Source organism: Moschus berezovskii, chromosome 8 (genome assembly GCF_049115385.1).
Source record: "Moschus berezovskii isolate FMDL1 chromosome 8, NW_MosBer_1.0, whole genome shotgun sequence".
In the NCBI taxonomy this organism is placed as follows: domain Eukaryota; kingdom Metazoa; phylum Chordata; class Mammalia; order Artiodactyla; family Moschidae; genus Moschus; species Moschus berezovskii.
In genome coordinates, this window is record NC_142467.1 from 42,636,772 (window position 1) to 42,663,481 (window position 26,710).

The window sequence follows — 26,710 nt, forward strand, 5'->3', positions numbered from 1 at the left end:
TGCTTTTGAACTCTGGTGTTGGAGAAGACTCTTGAAAGTCCTTTGGACAGCAAGGAGATCCTACCAGTCCATCCTAAAGGAAATCAGTCCTGAATATTCATCAGAAGGACTGATGCTGAAGCTGAAACTCCAATACTTTGGACACCTGATGCAAAAAACTGACTCATTAGAAAAGACCCTGATGCTGGGATATATTGAAGGCAGGAGGAGAAGGGGCTGACAGAGGACAAGATGGTTGGATGGCATCACGGACTCAATGGACATGAGTCTGAGTAAATTCCAGGAGTTGGTGATGGTCTCCCTAGACCTGGCGTGCTGCAGTCCATAAGGTCTCAAAGAGTCAGACACAGTTGAGTGACTGAACTGAACTGAACTGCTACTCTTATTCAAGTTACTATTATCTCTCACATGGAAATCTGTGAACACTTCTTAACTGGTTTTATAATGCAGCAGCTGAAGTGATTTAAAAAAAATTAATGTATTTATTTTAATTGGAGGCTAATTACTTTACAATATTGTGGTGGTTTTTGCCATACAGTGACATGAATCAGCCACTGGTGTACATATGTCCCCTATCCCAAACCCCCCTCCCACCTCCCTCCCCATCCCATCCCTCTGGGTTGTCCCAGTGCACTCCAATATTCTTCCCTGAAAAATCCCATGAATTGAGAAGCCTGGCCTACTGTAGTCGAAAGGGTTGCAAAGAGTCGGACACAACTAAGTGACTGAGCACACAGACCACAAGGGTTATAACAACCAAATGCAGTGTAGGGTTACAACAGCCAAAAGCACAAGGGTTATTACAGAACAAATGCAGTGTTTAGATCTGGACTGAAACCTATTATAAAAGGACGTTTTTGAGATAATCAGGGGAATTTGATTATGGACTGAAGAATCAGGTGCTGCTAAGACATAATTATTAATTTTGTCTTATGTGATAATGGTAATTAGCAGAGTATCAATTTTGAAAAAACAAGATGCACATTGACATCTGTAAGGGTGAAATAACATGACATCTGGGATTTGTTTTAAAAGAAAAATTTGATAATTTTGACTTTGTATATTGAGAGTGTGTTCTATTCTCTCTGCTTTTGCTATATCAAAAAATTTATGTGAAATAGTAAATGGAAAATGCAAATTGTAAAATGTGTTACGATATGCTTTTTTGTCTGAAAAAGGGAGAAACAAGAATATATACTTTATTTTCTTGTGTTTGCATTGGAAGGATACAGAAAAGATTTATGAAAATAGAAACCTATAGGGTGGGTGGGCGAAACTGGTGAACTGAAGGGGTGAGAAAGAAGCTTCTCAGTATGTGTTTTTTATATTGCTTTAAACTTTAGCCTTCTGGATGTGTTGCCTAAACAGTTAAAAAAAAAAAAACCAAGAAATAAAAGTTAAGTGAAAATGACAATATTCAGAAAAAGTCCTGTATACACAGAGAAAAAGAAAGGGGTTAGAATAGATTTCTAGGCGCCTTCATGTCTAGGCTTCAATGAATTAATACATTGTTAATTTTTTTTTAAAGCCTAACTAGTAAGTAATTTCATTTATAAAATAATTTTGTTTATTTATTTAGGCTGTCCTGGGTCTTTGCTGCTACATGTGGGCTTAGTTCCATGGCATGTGGAATCTTCCTGGGCTATGGGGATTGAACCTGTGTTCCCTACATTGGCAGGTGGATTCCCAGGGAAGTTCCCATTGTTAAACTTTTATTAAGCTGGATCCAGTAATAAATAATTCTAGAGTTGGATAGAGGACAGAGTAATAATAATAAGAAACAAAGCAAACCAAAATCAGAACACAAAATGTGAGGCCTGAAACTTTTAAAAGAGTTTTGCTTGGACTCATGCATGCTGTTAGTAAATCTAACCTCTGACCCCATGTTTAATCAAATCTACTTTACACTTGAATATGTACATTTGCTTGTTGTTATTAGGTATGTGGGCAGACAGTAAGGGCAAATGAAATTTATGAAACATAGTTTACAGTGGGAAAACAATCTGGTTCTTAGGGAAACTTGTGTTCTTGCTTGAAATGAACAGTCATATGCCTTTGGGCAAATTGGTCTTTTCAGGTCTCAGTTTCCTTGTCTATACCATAAAGAAATTGAACATGATCTCTTGAATCACCACTAACTTTGTGGCATTATAAAGGTACACACACAGAACAAGCTGGATATTTATAATAAATGCATTTAGTAATGTTTAAAGTAAGTGACAAGGAAATTCAGGCAGAGAAGACAGAGGAAGACCACAGGGTTTTCAGAAACTATTCCATTTGAGAGCTCACTTCCCTTTTATAAATAGATGTTTGCTTTTAAGATTTCCAGACAAAAGTCACTCTCCCAGAGTTGAGACTGTTTGAGTCTGAGATGTTAACCTCAATAATGGAGAGTGTGGTTCAACACTTTCTGACAATTGATGCCCAAAGCCCTTGGGATAGAAGGAGAGGGGACATCTAGTGTATATGAGAAGTAGAATATTGAGGTGCCCTCAGTTCCCCCAACAGGAGGGGGAAAGGATCATTGCAGAAAGGAATGCATTTTTCCTTGGTGGAAGAGTTTGAAAGTTCAGGTCAAAGTCAGAATATTAGAGCAGCTGTGCATATATCACCTAACACAATTTCCTCATGTTATAAATTTTATAAATGGGGAGGCCAGCCTAGTAAGCTTATATGACATAGCTCAGTTTGTATTAGAGCAAGGCTAAGAATTAGTTTCATGATTGGAGTAGAAAGGGCACCTAATATTAGGAATTCCCTGGCAATTCAGTGATTAAGAATGCCCAGTTCCAATGCAGGGGGCATGGGTTTGATCCCTGGTCAGGGAACTAAGATCCTACAAGTCACATGGCATGGCCAAAAAAAAAAAAAAAGGATCAGGCTATTCATTCATTTCCCAGCTCCTAGTCCAGTTCCTGACAAATAGTAGATGCTTCATAAACATTGATCACAGAACTCACCAGCTGACTGACTTGACCGAATGAATGTACGAGTGATATATTTCTACCTGTGTTCCCAGTGAACACTGTCCGTTTCAGACAGAGGACTGTTATTTCACTGGAGATAGTAGAGGGTTCACTCTACTTGCCAGAGACACTTGACAGAGTAACACTTTTCTTCCTCTGAGTATTGCTTCCTCTTGTTGATGAGGACAGGGTAAATGTCAGTCTTCACAGGATGTGTGTGGTCTAGCATGAGAGAGAACTGGCATTTCCTTTGCTGTCATCGTAGATGACAGTGTTAAGAGAGGAGTGATTGGTAGTTAAACGCCTGTTGTGCTGAGCCAGCAGTCTGGAGAGTGGCCACTGCTTCTGTGACTTGGGAAGAGACACAGTTCCAGGAAATACTCAGTTCGATTGGAGAATTAAAACGGCACCTAATCAGAGCCATTGTTTTGACTTTCTTCTTCAGAACTCATGTTTTCACATCTTTTTTTTGACCGTGTCCTGCTCATGCTGCTACTGCTTACAAGTAAGTGTGGATTTTCGCAGTTGGATAGTGCAAGATAAAGATGCAAGGATGGTCATTGTAATAAGCAAAAGTTTGGAAGCAACCTAAATGTCCACCAGCAGAGTAGTGGGTAAAGAAATTGTGATATATCCATGATACAAATAGCAAAGCTGATGAAACATAATGATATGAGATATCTTTAAATCATAATGTTAATTGAAGTAAGCAAGGAGCAGAAAAATGGATATATTGGACTTGTTTTTGTGTGTGTCACAGGGGAGTGGGAATTCATGAATGATTCTCTGGGAAAGGGAGCTGGGACATGGAAAAGAGCAGGGTATGGGAGAGTTGTCATATACTTTTTATACTGCTTGAATATGTGTGTATATTAATGTGTTCTGTTCCGTTCAGTTGCTCAGTATTAATGTGTAGTTTATATAAATTTTAAACCTCAGAACAGCCATACATTAACTTCTTATTCAGCCAAGGGTTTTTATTCATTATGTGACTGGTGCTTGGTTTTGAAAAAAAAACGGAGAGACAATTTTGTGTTAGGATAACTGCCCTGAGTTTCTGAGTAGACCACTAGCCTAAATGGGTGAGCGAGCTCTCTTCCTGGCTGACAGTGACCCACTGCTGGTTATCTGTTTCTATCAGCGGTGCCCTTCAATGTTTACAGGACCAGGCCATGATTCTCTCCTTGGGCACTGGTTCTCAAAGTGAGGTTCTAAGATGAACCATATCCTGAGTGTGTCCTGGGAACTTGTTCAGTTCAGTTCAGTTCAGTTCAGTCACTCAGTCATGTCCGACTCTCCGCGACCCCATGAATCACAGCACGCCAGGCCTCCCTGTCCATCGCCAACTCCTGGAGTACACTCAAACTCATGTCCACAGAGTCGGTGATGCCATCCAGCCATCTCATTCTCCGTCGTCCCCTTCTCCTCCCGCCCCCAACCTTTCCCAGCATCAGAGTCTTTTCCAGTGAGTCAACTCGTCGCATGAGGTGGCCAAAGTATTGCAGCTTCAGCTTTAGCATCAGTCCCTCCAATGAACATCCAAGATTAATCTCCTTTAGAATGGACTGGTTGGATCTCCTTGCAGTATAAGGGACTCTCAAGAGTCTTCTCCAACACCACAGTTCAAAAGCATCGATTCTTCGGCGATCAGCTTTCTTCACAGTCCAACTCTCACATCCATACATGACCATGGGAAAAACCATTGCCTTGACTAGACGGACCTTGGTTGGCAAAGTAATGTCTCTGCTTTTTAATATACTATCAAGGTTGGTCATAACTTTCCTTCCAAGGAGCAAGCGTCTTTTAATTTCATGGCTGCAATCAGCATCTGCAGTGATTTTGGAGCCCCAAAAAATGAAGTCTGACACTGTTTCCACTGTTTTTCCATCTATTTCCCATGAAGCGATGGGACCAGATGCCATGATCTTTGTTTTCTGAATGTTGAGCTTCAAGCCAACCTTTTCACTCTCCTCTTTCACTTTCATTAAGAGGCTTTTGAGTTCCTCTTCACAGAAATACAATTTTTGGGCCCCACCCAAGAACAATTGAATGGGGAGCTCTCGCAGTTGAGCCCAGCTCTCTCTGTTTGAACAAGGCTTTCTGGTGATTCTGGTGCCCCTTGAGTCTGAGAATCATTGCTATAGTGAGTGAACTGTTCTCAAAGCAGGAAAGCAGCAGTGATTTCCTCTTATTCTGCAAAACATTGCTTGCAGTTTTCTTGAAATGGACCAACCTCTCTCACTGCTCTCTTTCCCTCTTCATGCAGGTTCTTTGAAAGGGGCATATGTGTCTCAGGTGGGTCAGAATGCTGATCTGCCCTGCACCTACTCTCCAGCTACCACTGAAAATCTCGTGCCTGTGTGCTGGGGCAAGGGACCCTGCCCTGTGTTTGAATGTTACAGTTTGGTGCTCAGGACTGATGGAAGGAACGTGACCTATCAGACATCCAGCAGATACCTACTAAAGAGGGATTTGCACAAAGGAGACGTGACTTTAACCATAAAGAATGTGACTTTAGCTGACAGTGGGACCTATTGCTGCCGGATCCAATTCCCAGGTCTAATGAATGATCGAAAATCAAACCTGGAGTTGATCATCAAACAAGGTAAGTAGATTTTTGCATACCTTCTTTCTGAATGAGATTTGCCTGTGGATCATATTAAATACACTGACGGATCTCACCTTTGGTCTTCCCAATTACAGCACTCCAGTTGGGTCCCTGAGACCTAAAGATTAACGGGTCCAACCATGTTTAATTCCCTCCATCTATTTTGAACCTCATGGCCATAAAATGAAGGAAAGTGCTAGATCAGTGGTCTGAGTACCTGACTGGTCATTGGAATCACCCGGGGAGCCTTTTGACTCCCAAGATGCTTGGGCTCCACCCCTAAACCAGGGAAATCAGCATTTCTGGAGGTGGATGGAGCATGGGAGTTTTACAAAGTCTACCCCCAATGATTTTCCCCCATGTGCAGCCAGGATTGAGAACCACTGGACTCTGCTTGTGTGGGGAAGAGGGGGCACATATGCTTTCATGTTTTAATGCTTATAGAGTGTGTACTTAGTGGTTGATGGAGCTAAGTTCAAATTTGACACTGCTTCTTACCAGCTGTGTAATCTTGGTCAAGTTATTTAAACGCTGTGACCTCTTCCTCTATAAAATATAATACTACCTACCCTAGAGGTCACTGGGAGGATTTTATGAGATGTTTTGTGGAAAGCATTTACTCTGGCTGTAAGTTTTATTATTAACAATTAGACTGTGATAATAATGATGTAACACACCTCTGTCAGACATTCTGAGTATCATATACTCTCAATGAAGGTATTCAGGTAGGTTTGGAAGTTTAGCATGTGTTTCTCTTCTATTGTTGTGTTTACAATTTTTTTCTGTTGCCACTTTTCTGCTGTCAGAAAAGCCTCATCCTTACATTGGTTTCTGACTTTAGCCAAGGTCACCCCAGCTTGGACTCCATGGAGGGACATAACTACAGCCTTTCCAAGGATGCTCACCACAAAGGGACCTGTCTCAGGTAATTACACATGGTGTATAGGAGGAAACCTTTAGTTGGTTTCTGAGTTCAGAGGATTTAGAATATGGGGAAAATATGAGAAAATAGTTTGAGTGGAGGCATGAATATTTCTGTGCACCCAAGATAGTGACAGAGGTAAGGAAGGGGAGAAGGTAAATTTATGCTGGGAAAAAAGTGCCCCAGGCTAGGATTCTGAATTAGTCATGAGTAGCCCTCTACCCGAGCCAAAGCCTTTCACTTCTCATGATAGCAGCTTCCTCTTCTGTCTGAGGAATGAGTTCAGAGACTTGGATTTTACCACCCAATAATTCTGACTCCTGAAAAAGATTTTTGATGAGCTTTGTATTTTGCCAAACAAGCGAAAAAAAGATTTCTACTATTGACATCCCCGTGTTTAAAAAAAAAAAAAAGAGGATACTCTTATGTAAGTTTAATGAAAAACTCGTTATGTTTCCTTATTATTTTCTGATTTACTCCTGTACTGATGATGTTTTGTCATGTATTGGCCCCAGTCCATTTTTGGGATAATTTGGATTAGGCTATTTCAAGAGTTCTTTCTAACTGGAATAAAGTCCATCATCTTCCTCAGATTCTGACCTCAGAAGAAGCAGCTAAATCCTTCAAGTGTTTCAACAAGTGTTTTCCACAGTGCTCTAGAAAGAAGATACGGTTGACAGAGCGGACCTCAAGTCAGACTGATCAGGAAGGAGTCCTGGTCTCTCTAAACTCTCCAAAGCATAGTCTTTGATTCCGTAAAATGAGGTTGTTGTTGTTGTTTAGTTGCTAAGTTATGTTTGACTCTTTTGTGACCACATGGACTGTAGCCCATCAAGCTCCTGTCCATGAGATTTCCCAACAAGAATACTAGAGTGGGTTGCCGTTTCCTTCTCCAGGGGATCTTCCAGACCCAGGAATTGAATTCACGTATTCTGAATTGGCAGGTGGATTCTTTACCTCTGTGCAACCAGGAAAGCCCTAAAATTTAATAATAGGTAAATTCCAATCCTAATCTATTAAATGTCTCAGATTTAAATAAGAAAGTGTGTCTAAAGTGCTTAGCCTAGAGTCTGATCATGGTGCATACTCAGTACATGTTAGTTATTGTCATTTTCAGTAAGATCTAGAGGCAGAATGAGATTGCAGTTAAGTACTACTTCACCGATGGGCTACCCAGGTGATTCAGTGGGTAAAGAACCTGCCTGAAATTCAGGAGACACAAGAGATGAAGGTTCAATTCCTGGGTCAGGAAGATCCCCTGGAGAAGGACGTGGCAACCCACTTCAGTATTCTTGCCTGGAGAATCCCATGGACATAGGAGCCTGGCAGGTTATGGTCCATACGGTTGCAAAGAGTTGGACACAACCGAAACAACTGAGCACAGCACAGCACTTCAGTGATAGGCAGAATGGGTTCTAATGTCAGCTTTTTGTGTTAGTTTTATAAACTCAGTTTTGTTGCTCAAACTCTGTGAGGCTCAATTTCATTACCTCTATAATGAGGTTAATTTCCAGTACCTATGTCAAAAGACTATTGTAAAGATCGATGTGATGACATATGTAAAGCACTAAGCATAATACATTAATGCCCTGCCCAGAGAAAGCACTCAGTTCAATTCAGTTCAGTCACTCAGTCGTGTCCGACTCTTTGCAACCCCATGAATCACAGCACACCAGGCCTCCCTGTCCATCACCAATTCCCGGAGTTCACTCAAACTCATGTCCATCGAGTCGGTGATGCCATCCAGCCATCTCATTCTCTGTTGTCCCCTTCTCCTCCCGCCCCCAATCCTTCCCAGCGTCAGAGTCTTTTCCAGTGAGTCAACTCATCACATGAGGTGGCCAAAGTATTGGAATTTCAGCTTTAACATCAGTCCTTCCAATGAACACCCAGGATTGATCTCCTTTAGAATGGACTGGTTGGATCTCCTTGCAGTCCAAGGGACTCTCAAGAGTCTCCTCCAGCACCACAGTTCAAAAGCATCAGTTCTTTAGTTATTTTAAATATTAATGTCAGTTCTCTAGAGGTTGAATCTTTTTGTTGGTAGTCACTGGATACCAACATCTCTCATGTACTTAGTAAGGAAGTTAAATATGGTGGAAACAGATGATCACCCAAATAGTGAGCTAATCAAATCATACCAAGTGTTTATCATATGTCATTGTTATATTTTAAAGAATTCCACGACTGTAGACCTTGAAGGGAATTGTGGGAATCCCACTTACCCATCATGGGTTTCAGTGCTCTCTACAACGTCACGCCCAAGTGGACATTTGCTGTGTGACCACACACCTTCCCAGATAGAGAAGTAGCTTCCTCACAAGGCAGTGCACATTTTTTGAGGTGTCTGTACCATAACCAGAAGTGGCCTTCACTTCAGGTTTTACTTGTTTGTTCCTTCCCTTTAGGGCAACAGAATGGGGCCATCTTTTGCACCTGGGAATATAGGCAGAGTGCCTACAATCTCTGAGCTTTTCAAAGGCCTGAGAAAATACTTAAACAAAAAAAAGGCAATGGCTCTAAACTATAGAAATGAAATGAAAAGTTGAAATTAATTAGTATTTAATTGTATGACTATAATATGTGACATTATACCAGTTAATTACCTGAAAGTAAACTTGTGTGTAGTTGTACACACCCTTTCTTTAATGTGGAATGTGGGTACATATAATATGCTTGCTATGAAGTGGAGAGGAACCTTTAAAAGTAAGAGTTCCAAGGGTTTTTGAGGTTCCTAAACCAACTTTGAACATCGGACAAGTGAAATCTCTCTTCCACTTGAAGAAGGCAGGACTGGATCACGGATGAATCCTTAGCTCTGGAAGTAGACTTGATTTAAATCTTGGGTTCTCCAGTTAATAGCTATGCGATCTTGGACAAAATACCTCTCTGAGACTCCTTCATTTGAAAAATGGGAAAATAATAGTACTTAGCTCACAGTGACTGCAGCCATGGAATTAAAAGATGCTTGCTTCTTCAAAGAAAAGCGATGACAGCTCTAGACAGTGTATTAAAAAACAGAGACATCACTTTGCTGACAAAGGTCTGTATAGTCAAAATGTTTTTTCCAGTAGTCATGTATGGATGTGAGAGTTGGACCATGCAGAAGGCTGAGTACCGAAGAACTGATGCTTTTGAACTGTAGTGTTGGAGAAGACTCTTGAGAATCCCTTGGACTGCAAGGAAATCAAACCGGTCAATCCTAAAGGAAATCAACCCTGCATGCTCATTGGAAAGACTGGTGCTAAAGCTGAAGCTCCAGTACTTTGGCCACCTGAAGTGAAGAGCTGACTCAATGGAAAGACCCTGATGTTGGAAAATATTGAGGACAAGAGAAGGGGTTACAGAGGATGAGATGGTTGATGGCATCACTTACTCAGTGGACATGAGTTTGAGCAATCTCACAGAGATAGTAAAGGACAGGGAAGCCTGATGTGCTGCAGTTCATGGGGTTACAGAGTTGAACGTGACTTAGTGACTGAACAAGAACAACGTTGTGGTGAAGATGAAATGATATTGTGCATGTAGAGTACTAAGCACTGTGTCAGGCACATAAAACTTGCTAGATGGTAAATATTAAGTTTGTATACTTTTAAGATCATCAACCTGCTCCACCAGTCTTGGGTCCTCTAGGAAACACACTGTAACTTCCTCCATCTGTCCCACCCATCTTGGTTGATGTCAATCTATGTGAAAATTAGCTGTGATAACCCAATAGTGCTATAGTTTATTGATCATTTTCACTGTAAAATGAAGTTAAAAAAAAGTTAGAAGTTAGACAGTCTTATCATTTAAGCAAAGAAAAGTAATTGTATGGGAGCAGAAACTAGATTTACACGAGAAAATACTGTATGTGTAGTTTACTTAGTAGTTCCACCAGTGTAGTTTTTAAATTCCTTTTCGTAATAGGAGCAAAGGTAAATGGGAGATAATGTCTTTCCTTTTCTTAAAAAATAAACAAACAAAACTTTAGGCTGAGAATATGCTTTTATAATATTAAAATCAGAGTCTGTATGCCAGGACTTTTGCATTAAAAGGCTTAGACTTTGAAGCTTTCAGAAAGTGACCGTGACATTTAGGAAGTTTCAGAGCCTCTGACTCAACCAGAAAAATGAGTTTGCATGCTTAATCTTCCCAAGGCTGACGATTTATTGCTTTTTAAAATGCATTGTTTCTGAGATAAGGGCCTGTGCCCATCTTGTTCACTGTTCTGTCCTCTGTGCCTGGCATAGAGTGGGGATGTAATATATGTTCATTGAATGGATAGGTAGATAAATAAATAAGTGCCTAAAAAGGAAAGAAAGTGAGCCAGTATTTGGGCAACATGATGAGCTTAGTAATCATAGTGCCGAGGTGAGCATTGTTGGAGGCAGCATAGTTAAGAGTGTGTACTTAAGGCCATGCAGACCAAAATTGGAAGGCCATTTCTGTTATTCGCTAAGCTGTATGACCTTGGGACAGATAGTCCCTACTTTAAGATAGTTGTTTTGAGTGCTAAATGAGATACTTCACCTGAAGAATTTAACACAATGCCTATTCATAGTAAATTATAGTTACAGTTATTATTATTTTCATTTTTTAGGGAACAAAATACTCTCTCTCTTAATGAGTAGATGTTAAATGGTTTTGAGAAAATTAACTTTCTTTACCTTTCAGAATCTAATCATGCCACATCTTTATCCATTCATTTGTTGATGGACATCTATACAATGGAATATTACTTAGTTATAAAAATGAAATAATGCCATTTGCAGCAACATGGGTGGACTTTGAGATTATCATACTAAGTGAAGTAAGCCAGACAGAGAAAGGCAAATGTCATATCATATTGCTTATGTGTGGAATATAAAAAGATTGTACATATGAACTTACTTACAAAACAGAAATAGACTTATAGACATAGGAAACAAACTGATGGCTACCAAAAGGGAAAAGGGTGAAGGAGGGATAAATTAGCAGTTCGGGATTAACATAGAAGAGGCATTCCAGTTGGCCCTAGTGGTAAAGAATTCACCTGCTAATGCATGAGATGCAAGAGATGGGGTCCAGTCCCTGGATCAGGAAGATCCCCTGGAGTAAGAAATGACAGCCCACTCTGGTATTCTTGCCTGGAAAAGTTCCATGAACAGAGAAGCCTGGCAGGCTATAGTCCATGGGGTCTCAAAGAGTTGAACATGACTGAGTGACTGAGCACACAGATATGTAAAATAGATAACCATCAAAGATCTACTGTATAGCACAGGGAACTATACTCAATAAGTTGTAATAACCTGTAAGGGAAAAGAGTCTGAAAAAGAATATATATATTCTAAATCACTTTACTGTATACCTGAAATTAACACAACATTGTAAATTAACTGTACATCAATTAAAAAATGAACAAAATAAATATTAAAGAGCAGTCATTTGATCTAAAAAAAGGTCTAATTATAATGCCTGCTTGTGTATTGTGAATGTTGTTAGAATTTTGCAGACCCTTTTAGGTCCTATGGACACAACAAACCACGTATTCAAAATACATCCTCCCAGAAGAAGTCTCCATTTCATAGAACATAGGTAGTTTGGTTTGTTATCTGGGTGAAAAAACGTGATCATCCTAGAGTTGATTTGTAAGTGTTCAATAAATTCTGTTGATTTCTCAGTTAATTATTGTGAAGAGTATGAAGTAGAATTAATTTAAAATAGAATTATAGGCAGCTTAAAAAAAACAAACAAACAACTAACCTCATATAAAAGAGCGTTCCTAACTGTTTTGGCTATTTTTCTTCTTTGTGGTAGAGACGCAGACATTGGAGACCCTCCATGATAAAAATCAGACCGTAAGTAACTGTGTGTGTGAGCTGAGCTCGTGCTCAACTCAAAGAAAAAAAAGTATGGCTTTAGACTTCCTTCCTGTCCACTCTTTCCTTGGGGAAAAATGCCTAATCTCCCTTGTCGTTGGGTTCCTTGACTATAACGTTGCTGACAACAGTTGTAACTGCAGAGGCCTATAAGGATGGAATGAGATGATGCATAAAAAAGTGTCTGGCACATAGTAGGTGCTGGAAAACCAAAAGGAAGAAGCACTAGCATTTTGTTCTTATCCTGAAATTTCACAACTGTATACCACAGTGGAGGGTTCAGGCACCCTGCATCTCCTGAGTAGTGTTTTTCCTTGTTAACATTTCTACCCTAATGAGAAAGATTGTTTATTTAAATTTATTTATTTATGACAAGACACCAGTCAGTAATATTCTAAGGTAAGAACTTACATATCTAACCAAAAACAAAGCAGTATTTCAATCAACCACCATTTTAATGTCTCCCACCTTCTCAGAGTGGAAGGGAAAACCACTAGAAAACAATCTGATAGCAGTGACTGGGAAATTGTTTGAGGACATACCCGGGAGTCTGCATTCATTTGACTCAGTCTGACTCACTCTCAAGTATTTTGTGCTTGTCCTGTGGTCTTTGCAATCCAGCACTGCCTTTTAAATACCTCTTTGTGCCACACTGCTTAGGGTGCATTTGCACAGTGCACTTGCAGTAACTGTGTGTTGAATAAATGGAGGACTTAATTGCTCTATGTTATTTTAAAAGTGTTCACTGTTACTCTTTTTAAAGAGGGAACATGAATTGAAATTTTAGAAGCAGGATGTAGAGCAATAGCAATAAAAGCTACCATTGATTGATCATTTATCCTGCACCAGGCTCTGTGCCAAGCATTTTTGTTTTTTGTCACTTAATTTCCCCAATAACTTTACAAGATGACTGCTCTTTGGTGACAGAACTGGGATTTGAACCCAAGACTGTCAGGCTACAAATTCCTAGCTTTTAAATCACTATCTTTCTGTGGAAATTGGGGTTTCATGGTACAACACCAAATTTAGAACTCTCTGAAACTCCCTGGAAACACGAGGGAATCTTATATAAATAGGGTTCCGCTTTAATGTTCATTTTTGTTGGGGAAATTGGGAGTCCATTTACTAAGGCTATTTCTCCACCTACAGCACAGACAAGCATATCTTATTCTCTTGCTGACTGCAAAACTTCAGCTAATCTCTTTCTTTGGGTGCTTTGAAGCTTGTCTAGAAGGGGACAGATTGTGAGTCATTTCAAGGTCCCTGCATTCCTGGGACACTGTGAAAGGGCTGGTGTGATGCATAAGTTGTGAGATTACCTGGGCAGACAATGGGTTTCTGGCCATTTGCTGTAATTCTGTTTGTGTTTCCATAGGAAATATCCACAATGGCTACTGAGTTACAAGACATGGGTGCCACCACCAGAGCAGGCCTCTACATAGGAGCAGGAGTCTCTGCTGGGCTGGCACTGATTCTTATCTCTGGTGGTTTAATTCTCAAATGTAAGTCATTTGATGGTGCTTCTCTCTCCCTCTCATAAGGAACTGTTAATATAGGAACCAACCCAAACTTAGACGTTATAATTATTAGGTTATATTGATTAGAATGAATACTCTTTAGTCCTTTCAGATCACAGAATTAATAATAGCTCGTTTTTATTCAGTGCTTACCATGTAACAAGCATGTTTTTATATTTATCATCGTCACCATCTTATAAGGTAGGTAGTACTGTCATTCCCATTTTTTACAGCAGAGGAGAGTAACACTTTGAGACGGTAAACTTTCAAGGTTTTCCCAAGGTTTCAGAATCAGTAAGTGGCAAAGCTGGAATTCAGATTCAAGAAGGTTGATTCTAATACCTGTTTTCTTATTTTGTAAAGAACATAAATCTTTTAAATTCATGAATCAACAATCACTTCCTTCTATACAGTTTCTATCTTATTTATTTCTTAAGTGTGGTTCTTTAAAGAGGGGCAGCAGGTTCCTTTAACACTGGGTCATGGTCAAGGTTGCAGCATTTGTTATTTTCCTCCATTGTGGCACTCAGCAAACGTTTTACTTCTAAGTTGCTTATGTTTATTTTTTTTAAAAAAAGTATAATTTATATGCGATAAACTGTATATTTAAAATATGTCCAACTTAATGAATTTTTGAGATGATTTCACTCAGGAAACCGTCACCTCAATCAATGACCAAACACTCCCTTCACTTGGAAAGCCTCATGTACTTAAATAATTGTGATATATTCTCTTCTTTTTGGGGCAGAGGCCAAGGCCTTACTTGTATTATTTTAGTAGCCTTTCTTACTCATCTGTAAACATCAACTGTGTGTAGGCTTACAAACCAGTCCGAAACTTCCCAGGACTGAAAGGGGGTTCCAAATATGTGGGTTTTCAGTGCTAAAACTGGAACAGTCCAGGGAAACTGGGTTGAGCTGCTCATCCTGTGTGGCTTAAAGCTTCCAAGTGCTTTCCGTGCATTAAATCCTCATAATTACCCTGTTGAAAAAGGTACTAATATTATTCTCATTTTTCAGTTGGAGAGTGTTGAAAGGTTAAGTAACTTTTAGTCCAAAGTGACACAGTTAATTGATAGAAGATTTGAAACCAGGGCTATCCTGCTTACTTTTTTGTTATTCTGCTGTTAAAGGTAAATGAATTGTTCAGAGGAAGAAGCTACTCACTCCCACTTACCCTAGTTTATGGAGAGGTAGTAGTGGAGTTTGGGAATTGACCACATGAATATGGAGTCTACAGGTTGATAAGGAGCATTGATAACACCCACTTTTTGAGTTCTGCCAAGGCCTGGATATTGGGGACCGTTATGGTTTGTGTGAAAGGGTATGGAAAGAGGTTGATGAGGAGTAGGAGAAGTCATGTTTTGTACACACATATGATTACTGCCAAAACTCAAACCATGACTACTTAGAAGAACAGATGGGAAAGTTGTGTACAGTTTGCAGTCTTTTCCCTAGCAGCTGCTAGAGAAAATCACACAACGAGGGTGGCAGGTTTTTAATCATGACAGCAAAGCCATAAATTGGCACTCAGAGATGTACAGCAATCTTGTATCTTTCTAGTTCAGTGTCTGAGATGAGCATCACATATTTCACTGCTGCTCAAACCTCCCTCCCTTCTCACTGCACTGATGAAGTATTAAAAGCCTGTTTCAACGACTTTGCCATAGCCTTGACTTCCTTCTTCCTTTGACTGCTTTGTCCAGAATCATCTCTCTCTCCATTCATATCTGTGCTTTTTTATTAGCATAAAAATAAGATCTAGTTCACACATTGCTCTCCAGCTACTCCCATTTCTCTCCTTTCCTTCACAGGCATATTTCTCGGATGAGTTATTCCTACATTTCATTCCTCTGTACTTTTCAAACACCCCCACCCCCATTTAGCTTCTACACCTGAATTGCCTAGGAAGTAGTTTTAGTTCAAGCTCAGTGATCTCCATTTTGATAAACCCAGTAGATACCTCTGTCTTCATGGCAGTACATCCATCTTTCAATAATAGTCACCTGAGTTGACCCTCACTCATTCCAAAGAAGTCTTCCTTCTCTTGACTTCTGAAACACCACTGTCAGTTTGGCCACTCCTTTTCAGTCATTTGTATTATTTTCTCTTCTTCAGCATGATCTTTAGGTTTTGAGATTCCCCAGAGCTGGTGTTTTTCCTCTCTCCATACCCTCTGAAAGATGATAACCTGTATTTCCATAGACTTAAATTTCATCCTTAGTTTCTGTCTTCTGCACTCAAGTGTGTTGGTACTGATTGTCCAGCTGTTCAGGTGTTATCTCCACTTATATTTCTCCCACCTTACCGTATCCAAAAAGGATCTCTAGAGTCTATATCCCATCTTTTAAAAACCCTGCCCCCCCTTCCCTGGGTCTTCATCATACTGTTTCACTACCATCCAACTGGTTGCCTAAGCTAGAAGCCATCCTTGAATTCTCTCCTCCTTCACTCCTAACACACAATCCCAACTACATGCAATCCAGCTTCACTTCCTGCACTTTTCCCAAAACATATCTAGAATCCATTCATGATTCTGTGGCTCTCTGTCACTACCTTACTCTGAGGCAGTTCATGACTTACTGCCTGCTCTTTTTTTCATACCTCCTTTTAGTTCATTCTCCACATAGCAACCAAAGTGATTTTCTTGAAACCCAGTTATATCATATTTCTGGCCTTCAATTATTTCTTATGTCTTAGGATAAAACCCAAGCTCCTGATTATGACTTCTAGGGTTCTATAGTATCTAGCCCAACCTCCATTTCAGACCTTACCATGTGCCACTCTTTTATTCCAGTCATGCTTTCAGTTTCGGCCACTTATCACCATCTTTACCAGGGCTTTACTCAATCCAGAATGCTCACCCGGGCTCTTCATTTGGCTGACTCATTCTCTTCTTTCAGAACTGAGCTTAAAGGTCATCTTAGTGGTATGTGTCTGTTCATTCCATACTCCTAATTCATCTCTCCTCCCTCTCCCCTTTGGCAACCATAAGTTTGCTTTCTGTGTCTGTGAGTCTGTTTCTGTTTTGTAAATAAACCTATTTGTAATGTTTTTAGCTTTCACATATAAATGATACAATATTTGTCTTTCTGTGTCTTATTTCACTCAGTATGATAATCTCTAGGTTAATCCATTTTGCTGCAGTACTTTTCTTTCTGTCACATCACAGTTTGAAATTATTTTATTTTTTCTATTTACATTTTTCTTAAATGCCTCACCACTGGAAGATAAGCTTAATGATGTCAGGGCTCATAATTCATTTTGTGTGTCCCTGGTGTTTAGCATACCCCCAGATATGTAGTAGGCGCTCCCTATATTTGTTAAATATGAAAATACATCTTTATTACTTTCTACCACAGTTTATGTAATAAACCAAGACACATATCAGTGGTCAGATGTAATTCAATCTTAACCGGTAGACCAGATTTCCCTAAACAATCTTTGCCTTCAGTTAGCCCATTTTGTTCTTTATCTCATTTATTTTATTAAAGCATTTTAAATTGACTCTTCTTTGCCTTTCTTCTTAGGGTATTCTGATAGAAAAGAGAAGATACAAAATTCAAGGTAAGAATCATGTGTATGGTAGGAGAAGGTGGGAATCTCGGATGACCCTTCAGCTGATGGAGCATCTACTACACCCTGGAGCATCTATTCCCAGGCTCTAGGTGGCCGTTGTTTACAGAAGTGAATGAGAAACTCAGAGTCTACTCTCAGAGTGTTTTATAACCCAGCCTGGTTCTTCTGAACTCTGATTGCCTATTAGGATCACCTAGGGCACTTAAACATATTTGTCTACCCAGAGCAAATGAGTCAGAATCTTTGTGGATGAGGTCTCATCATAGTGAAAAAGTGAAATAGTTGCTCGGTTATGTCCAGCTCTTTGTGACCCCATGAACTCCAGGCTCCTCTGTCCATGGAATTCTCCAGGAAGGAATACTGGAGTGGGTGGCCATTCCCTTCTCCAGGGGATTTTCCCTACTCATGGATCAAACTCGGGTCTCTTGCATTGCAGGTGAATTCTTTACTATCTGAGCCACCAGGAAAATCCTTATTGCTCTAAGAACTCTCTGGGTAATTGTAATGTACAAACAGAGTTGAAAACTGCTTGTCTGTCATATTGCAGAATTAGTCTCCATTCCTAATTACACTACACTACACGGACACAAAGCTTATATAACTTTTACTGGGTTTCTGTGACATTTGGGACATGGGAAGAATGAAATATATTTTAAGAAAAAAAATGATTCTGTCCACTGAATACTATCTGAACCACTAATAATTTTAGACTAAGTCTAGGTGGTGCTAGTGGTGAAGAACCTGCCTGCCAGTGCAGGAGACATAAGAGATGTATGTTCACTCCATTGGTCGGGAAGATCCCCTGGAAGAGGGCATGAAAACCCACTCTTGCCTGGAGAATCCCATTGACAGAGGAGCCTGGAAGGTTACAGTCCCTAGGATCGTAAAGAGTTGGACAGGACTGAAGTGACAGCATTCACACACACAAGATAGTCGAGTTATGAAGACAAAATAGTCTGCAGTAAAAAAGTCAAATAAGACCAAATAGAACATTTAATCATCATGGCTTTATATGATCTACAACCATTATTTATTAGAGCTGAAACCTGAAATGTTGTTATATCAGTAGGTAATATTTGCATTTACATGTACTACTAGTTTCTTCTTTATGAAAATATTGGGTTAATGTTTTATCTCTATCTATAAATGTAAACTCCATAGAAATTAGCAACTTATCAGCCACATTAACAACTCTATCCCCTAGTGCACACCTGATTCTTAGTACACATTTCATTAATATTTGAAGATTGACTGGATAAGTGTTCCTTACAGCAGCCCTATGAGAGAAAAGTACTTATTCCCATTGTATAGATGAGGACCCAAACACCCTAAGTTTACTAATATACAGCCTCCAGGAGCTTTTTGTGTTTTGTTCACTGTTGTATCTCTTGATGCATGGGCTCAGTGTGTAAGACACTAAATAGTTCTTGAATGAATAAATGGATAAGGCAAATCTAACCTAGCCTAGATCATATGGATGGTAAGCAACAGAGGTAGAATTCAAACTCAAGTCTCACTGGATCCATCACACATTCCTTTTACTTTTTGGAATTGTTTAAACCCACATAATAATTGAAATAACAGAGCAATTTGAGCACGTTATTTGATATTTTGTCACATTTACTTTGTTTCTCTCTTTATGTATACAATTTTGTTTTTTTTCTGAACCATTTGTACAGGTGTTTCAGACATCTTGACACTTCACATAAACACTTTAGTCTGTACTTGCTCAGAATAAGTATATTCTCTTAGATAACACAATTCCACTTTTATACCTAAGAAATTTCAGATTAATTTGAATTTGTACAGAATATTCTCCAGATTATTTCATTGCTATTTTATGTTTCCCCTTCCTAATTAGGACGTGATCAAGGATCGTATACTACCTTAGTTGCTAACTCTTCAGCAAAGCCCATTCTCTCAATTCTATTACATGTTGTCCAGAAAATGCTTAACTCAACTACAATACTTTATTTCCACAGCCTCATCACTTTGGCCAACCTTTCTCCTTCAAGGTTGGCAAATGCAGCAGCAGAGGGAATGCGCCCAGAGGAAAACATCTATATCATTGAGGAAAACGTATATGAAGTGGAGGATCCGTACGAGTATTACTGCTCTACCAACAGTGGGCAGCAATCCTAACAACCTCTGGGCTGCTTGTACCTTTCAACGCCACCAGATTCAACCACTTCATTTTGGGGCTTGGTGTTGTCTTCTTTGAAAACATGAGATGGCTCAGCTGAGTGATTTTAGAAATTCTGTCCTTGGCCACCGAGCAGAGTTTTTCCCATATTTTAAAGAGAACTGGCTCACTCGAGGATTGAGCTGGGACCTGTGTGGTAACACACAGGCACTACATTGCCTCTTTGTTCCATCCACCAAACTCAGAGACTGCTAATTGGGACATTAGAGTTCAAGTGGGCTTTTATAGAGAGTAAGAATTCTTAATATGGGATCTCTGGAACTCTAGATATTTGTTTACATAGTATGTCCATGAAACTCCTGAAAATACAGGGGAAATTACGTGCTGAGATATATGTGTGTCTTTTTCAATACAGGAAATCTAATGGGGTCACTGATTCTCAAAGAGCTCCATGATCCACAGAATGGGTTAGGAAACTACTGGAGTAGGACTAGATGGTATTGATTCCCTAAAAGCCTCAAGGTTTATACTTCTTTGAATGTTGACTCTGCCACAGTAAGTGCCAATGCACAACTCTCCTTGGTCTCGGTTAAGAAGATGGCCTAGCAAGGCCTGTGGTGTGGCAGATGCTCCTGGAGAAAAAGGAAGTATGCTCAGTGTGTGTTGACCAGTTTTGCTTGGGGTGTACACAAAGGGAAAGATCTCTGACCGACTTCTCCATTCATGGAGAGAAATGGAGCAGTATTTTTCATAAAAGAAGAAGCAGTGACTGGGACACAAATTCTGTTCCCTGGTGGAAAGTAGGTGAAGGTCTCTAGCCATCTTTATTTGTCAGAGTCAGATCCCTTTGTGCTTCGACAATGGTCCTTAAGCTTCAGTGCCAAGATGGTGGAGAGTAGGTCCATCCTGACCATTGTTTTCCTCCCCAGTTATGGCACAACTCTGACACATAATAGAGATTTACTTAATATCTTTGGAGTGAAAAAATTAAATAAGCAGCAAGGTAACTTTCTGGAAAAACTTTTCCATTGGAGAATTCAGATAGAGCTCTGTACCTTCACTTGTTGGGGAACTCAAAAATACTCTTAAGCTCCTGTTTCTGGTCTTGTCCAGCTCTTAGTTTCTCAGCATCTTCTTCCAGCTCAGGCCCTGGAAGTCTATTACTCTCCTGTCTTCTTCCTCCTTTCTGCTGATGAATCAACAGTAGAGACCTGCCTGAAAACGGCATCTCTGTGTGATGACTAAACTGCTACTGTGTTGCATGCAGGAGATGTTGGTCACCAAGGATGCAGGCAGCCTGTTACAGTGTTCAGGCTGCATCTAGACAGGATTGGGAAGCATTTGTTTTCTCCTGGAGATTTGAAAGGGAGATCATTTTGCAAAGTTCGAGGCAGTGGCTTTTAAACAAGCTGAAAAATTAATCTTAAGTGTTTTTAACTTATGAAATTCTAGGGGGACGAGATTTCAGAACAGATTTAAACCAGGTCAATGATTGCCCCACAAAAGGGATTCTTATCCTAAAAAAGTCTTTAAACAAGGATTTATATATAAGGACAACATTTGCAACAGTGTTTGTGAGAGACTTTTTCCATGGATTGGGGAATAGCTGGTTATTGTGGTATTGTCAACACACTGGAACAGTTAAAAAATTAGGTGGTTTCATCATTGAGTTGTTTTGCTAGTTCAGCAGATACTGAGTGCTTACCTTGTGCCAGGTACTCTGGTGCTGGGATCACAGAGACCAAATAGACACATCCCTGACCCCGTGGAACTTCCGACTGATCTGACAGGAAGAAAGATCTCATTCATTCATTCAGTGAACAATTTTTGGCACCTACTTTGTGCCAGACAGTGTTTTAGCTCCTAGAAATATAACAGTGAAGGAAACAGACAAAATCCCTAGTTTCACAGAGCTTCTGTTACTTGTCAAAGGAGAAATCTATATTGCTAATAAAAAGAAAAAGGTTCTAAAATAGCATAGTTAATTCTGTTTTTTCTTTTAATGTAAAATATTCCAGAAGCATATTGCAAAGTTAATATGGTTATTCCACGGGGCAAATAGTCACGAGTTTCACTTTTTCCTTTCATGTGCATCTATAACTGTTTGAATCATTTTCTCCAATTTTTTGTAATAAAAGAATTGATATAAGTATGATCACAATGTTTTCCTGTCCACCCTCCTCCTCATAGAAAGAAATGAAGACTTTGGATAAGTTCAGGGTCACAACCAGCAGTAGTGTGTAGCATCACTCCAGATGTGTCAAGAGTGGTTCCAGCAGGGATTGGGACCCTGGTTTTCAGGGTAGGATCAACTCTGTATCAGTGATGTGTAATGAGGAAGATGGCAGAAAGATAACAAACTATCAAGGAACCCCCAAAGGGTCTGGGTGATGACAAGTGGTAACTTAATTAAAAATCTGGGTGATGACAAGTGGTAACTTAATTAAAAACAACATAAAAAGATTGAATGTGTGGTTTTTCTCTTAGAAGTGCCTTAGAAATTTTTCTCCTAGATCTCTGCTATACACACCCACAGGGCCCGGAGAGGCTCCCTGATCTTTTCAGACTGAAAATTTAAGATCTTGCCATGCTTTATCTGCCTATCACTTTTAGTGTTAAATTCCCAAGGCTGAAATCCAAGTGATTTGACTTGTTATTTATTTGGGAACATCCCCTTATGCTTATTTCCATTTAAATTTTCACTTAAGTTTGAATTTTTTTTAACTGAATACAAATTAATTTTGTCACCAGATTTCTACTGAGAAGGTCTTTCCAGAGGTAAGTAGAGATGCCCTATCTGTAATTTTAAGGATTTTCGTCATTCGTTTCTGGAACTCAGCTGGAAAGAGGGGAAAAAGAGAGAGAGGCAGATGGGACACTTGGTTGGAGAGTTCTCAAGTGTAAGGAGAGCTCAGATTTTAACCAGTTTTCAGTGGAAAAGCTGTGCAGTAGAGAATGAGTCAGAAATGTGACTTTTAAGAGTCTAGATCCTCTACATCTTTTTTTCAGTGTATTGACTATAATTATAAAGGTCACTCATTTACATAGTAGCAGTTTTCTTTTGTAATTCTTAGTCAAGCTCCTTCTGCTTATGGTGTGACTCTTTTTCCAGAGAAAGTAGTGATGTTTAAAAATATTATTTAAGCTATGCAGGTGTGGTTGTGGTGGTAGAATGTCTGTTTAAATACACATATTATTTTTAATGTAATTGTTTTGTGGGTGGGTCACCTTTGGAAAATATTTTGTTAATAGCTTTATAGTCTGTACTTAACAACATGCCTCATGACAATCTGACATGTTGTCCTTTGTAATTTCTACATTTCATGCCTTTTAAACCTACTTCATGTAAAATAAGAGTATTTTACACTCCAATGCAGTGTTTAAATTTATCTTCGTTTGGCCAGGTCTGAAATAACCATATATCTATTTATCTATATCAAATCTGTTTTAAATTTTGTTATCCAGTTTTACCTGCCATTCCTACTCATTATCATGCTGAGTTTAGTTCTTGTTCTAGAAACCTTTAAGTAAAAAGTAACACCTGTATAAATATAGGTGAAGGTTGTTATACTAATAATATTGATTTTTGATTCATTTTTTTAATCTCAAAGTTCACGATGAGAATTAGCAAAACCCTCTTGACCTTAGAGTTGGTTTAGTCTGAGGGTTGAAGCAAGGAGCTGATGAGGCAGCAAGGAGCAAGTGAAGGGGCTTTGAAAACTTCTAGCTGCCCAGGCCTCAGTGGAGTCCTTGGAGAGGTGGCACCTTTCCTGTTCTCTGAGCAAGCCTCTTACGCCAGCAAAAATTCCTGGTACCTAAGCAGCAGCCAGACAGCTTCTAATCACCAAGGGAGAAAGGAGTTTTCTGAATTGATGGAATTTCAGGTGGGAGTTAAGGAATATGATATTTAGTAATCCTAGCTGCCTTGTTTCAAGCAAATGTGTTTTCAAGGAACTGTGGGTAGGTGAGTTACTTTACAGTAAGTACTTTGAGACTCCAAGTAAGAATCTCTAAGCAGAAGATACATCTTGTTAGAGTGCTTGTTTCCCTCATTGTTGTTTTTTTAGATTTTTATTTTGAAATAATTTGAGATTTGCAGAAAAATTGCAATGATAGTACAGAGTTCCTGTATTCAGCAGATATTGTTTTTTCTTGGTTAACAGCTTACATAACTGTGGTACCATTTGTCAAAACTAAGAAATTAAGACTGACACATATTTGATAAATTTTGCTTGGATTGCTACTCTGATTTTTAAAATTTTAAATTAAGTGCTTTCTGAAACATAATTAAAAGTGGAAATCCCTATTCCCTGTCCTCTCCATCAAAATTTTTTCCCAGTCCCACTCCCAAGGAACAGTGTTAGGTCAGCACTGTCCAATAGAAATGCAGTGTTTTTTTTTATTTTATTGTTGTTGTTTTGTTTTCTTCATTTTAAGTCTTCACAGTTCAGTGAGTATTTTCCTTTTAGAGGACATCTCCATTCTGACTAGTCACTTTTTATGTGCTCAATAGCCACATTTGGCTAGTGGCTCTAGATTTAGCAAAGTTCTGGGCTATTCTCTTATTTTCTCTCTCTCTCTCTTTCACTCATACACACACGGTAACCTAATTTTTTCCACTACTTACAGAAGCTCATCATTCCCTGTGAGAATGGGACAACAGCCTTTACTTAGACAGCTATGTACTATTAAGTAGAACAAATGTGCTTAATTTATTAAATCACTTCCCCACACATAGATATTTAGTTTTTTTTTTCCCCACTTCAAATATACAAAAACCTATGTGCATTTGTATACTTCCAATATTTATGATTCTGCATGGAAATGTTGTGTCAAAGGATGTGATTATATTTGAAGTATCATGACAATAGAACAATAGTATATTTTTAAAGAAATATACCATTCAGTATATTACTAAATGAATGTTTTTTTCTCAAGGCAGTCATTTTAGAAAGCAATTTATTATTTCAATAGTGTTTCTTTCACTCGAAATAATTCATTTTTGATTTTTGACATTTGAAGCTTTGAAATTTTAAAATGTCGACATTCTTTAGCAACATAGCTAGTTAACAAACAGAGGATTCTGTTGTCAGTGTGGTAAGTCCCAATGCTCACTATAAATGTAGTGCCTTGACAAAAATTTTGACAAAACTCTGCATACATTTTGAATAACTTCTACTAGCACAGGAGTTCAACTGGTGCCCAAGTCTTGCAGTGGGCTTGGTTTGGAAGAGTATGAGTCCTTCAGAAAATTCCCTTAACTTTCTCTAATGAAAGCAAAGTGCTATCATGAATTTTTTTTTTTTTTTCTGATCCACTCATCTTCCCTAAAATGGATGCAGAGGAAATGACTTACAATCATGATAATGCAGCAAGACACATCGCTAAAAGTGAAAGTTTTCATCCCCAAACAAGTCTCTGCTGTCAGTGTTTTTAAGTAGAAAACATTGTTTTGGTTTTGGGGAGGAAGAAAAAGGACCCATCATCTCATAATTTGGAGAGATGTTAGGCAATGCCCTCCAGCTGTGTAAGCAGGAGCTCATTTAGCTCACATTCCATTTTCTGACATCCTCTCACTCACAGATTCAAAACCTGGAATATCAATGGACGTGGTATTAATATGTGAGAGAGGTATATAAATTATATTGGGGCACATTGTAACTCGACTTCTTTATTTTAAATTGAAGTACAGTTGATTTAGAGTATTATGTTAGTTTCAGGTTTATAGTACAGTGATTCACATGTGTGTGTGTGTAAATGTATTTCAGATTATTTTCCATTATAGTTCATTGCAAGATAGTGAATATAGTTCCCTATAGTGTGAAATGTAAGCCACTGAGTCTTGTCTGACTCTTTGCAGCTCCATGGACTGTGGCCTGATAGGCTCTTCTGTCCATGGGAAGAATACTGAGAATGGGTAGCCATTCCCTTCTCCAGGGAATCTTCCCAACCCAGGGATCTAACCTGGCTCTCTTGCTTGCAGGCGAATTCTTTACCATCTGAGTCACCAGTTTAGATCAGTGGAGAAATAACTCTAGAAGGAATGAAGGGATGGAGCAAAAGCAAAACCAATACCCAGTTATGGATGTGACCAGTGATAGAAGCAAGGTCCGGTGCTGTAAGAGCAATATTGCATAGGAACCTGGAATGTTAGGTCCATGAATCAAGGCAAATTGGAAGTGGTCAAAAAGGAGATGGCAAGAGTGAACATAGACATTCTAGGAATCAGTGAATTAAAATGGACTGGAATGGGTGAATTTAACTCAGATGACCATTATATTTCTGTGGGCAGGAATCCCTTAGAAGAATTGGAGTAGCCGTCATGGTCAACAAAAGAGTCCAAAATGCAGTCTTTGGATGCAATCTTAAAAACGACAGAATGATTTCTGTTCGTTTCCAAGGCAAACCATTCAATATTACAGTAATCCAGGCCTATGCTCCAACCAGTAACGCTGAAGAAGCTGAAGTTGAATGGTTCTATGAAGACCTACAAGACCTTTTAGAATTAACACCCAAAAAAGATGTCCTTTTCATTATAGGGGACTGGAATGCAAAAGTAGGAAGTCAAGAAACCCCTGGAGTAACAGGCAAAATTGGCCTTGGAGCACGGAATGAAGCAGGGCAAAATCTAATAGAGTTTTGTCAAGAGAACGCACTGGTCATAGCAAACAGTCTCTTCCAACAACACAAGAGAAGACTCTACACATGGACATCACCAGATGGTCAACACTGAAATCAGGTTGATTATATTCTTTGCAGCCAAAGATGGAGAAGCTGTATACAGTTAGCAAAAACAAGACCAGGAGCTGACTGTGGCTCAGATCATGAACTCCTTATTGCCAAATTCAGACTTAAATTGAAGAAAGTAGGGAAAACCACTAGACCATTCAGATATGACCTAAATCAAATCCCTTATGATTATACAGTGGAAGTGAGAAATAGTTTTAAGGGACTAGATCTGATAGATAGAGTGCCTGATGAACTCTGGATGGAGGTTCGTGTCATTGTACAGGAGACAGGGATCAAGACCATCCCCATGGAAAAGAAATGCAAAAAAGCAAAATGGCTGTCTGAGGAGGCCTTACAAATAGCTGTGAAAAGAAGAGAAGCGAAAAGCAAAGGAGAAAAGGAAA

The 26,710-nt window shown here is 39.2% G+C and overlaps 1 protein-coding gene across 1 annotated transcript; it reads left to right on the top strand.

Annotated features, from left to right (window-relative positions):
• The first annotated feature begins 3,211 nt into the window (after positions 1-3,211).
• HAVCR2 (hepatitis A virus cellular receptor 2) lies at positions 3,212-23,281 on the top strand. The gene is made up of 7 exons (XM_055429729.2): positions 3,212-3,474; positions 5,236-5,574; positions 6,419-6,502; positions 12,278-12,318; positions 13,715-13,841; positions 17,386-17,422; positions 19,417-23,281. The coding sequence occupies exons 1-7, from the start codon at positions 3,420-3,422 to the stop codon at positions 19,574-19,576; spliced, it is 843 nt and encodes a 280-aa protein (XP_055285704.2). The 5' UTR covers positions 3,212-3,419; the 3' UTR covers positions 19,577-23,281.
• Positions 23,282-26,710: the final 3,429 nt, after the last annotated feature.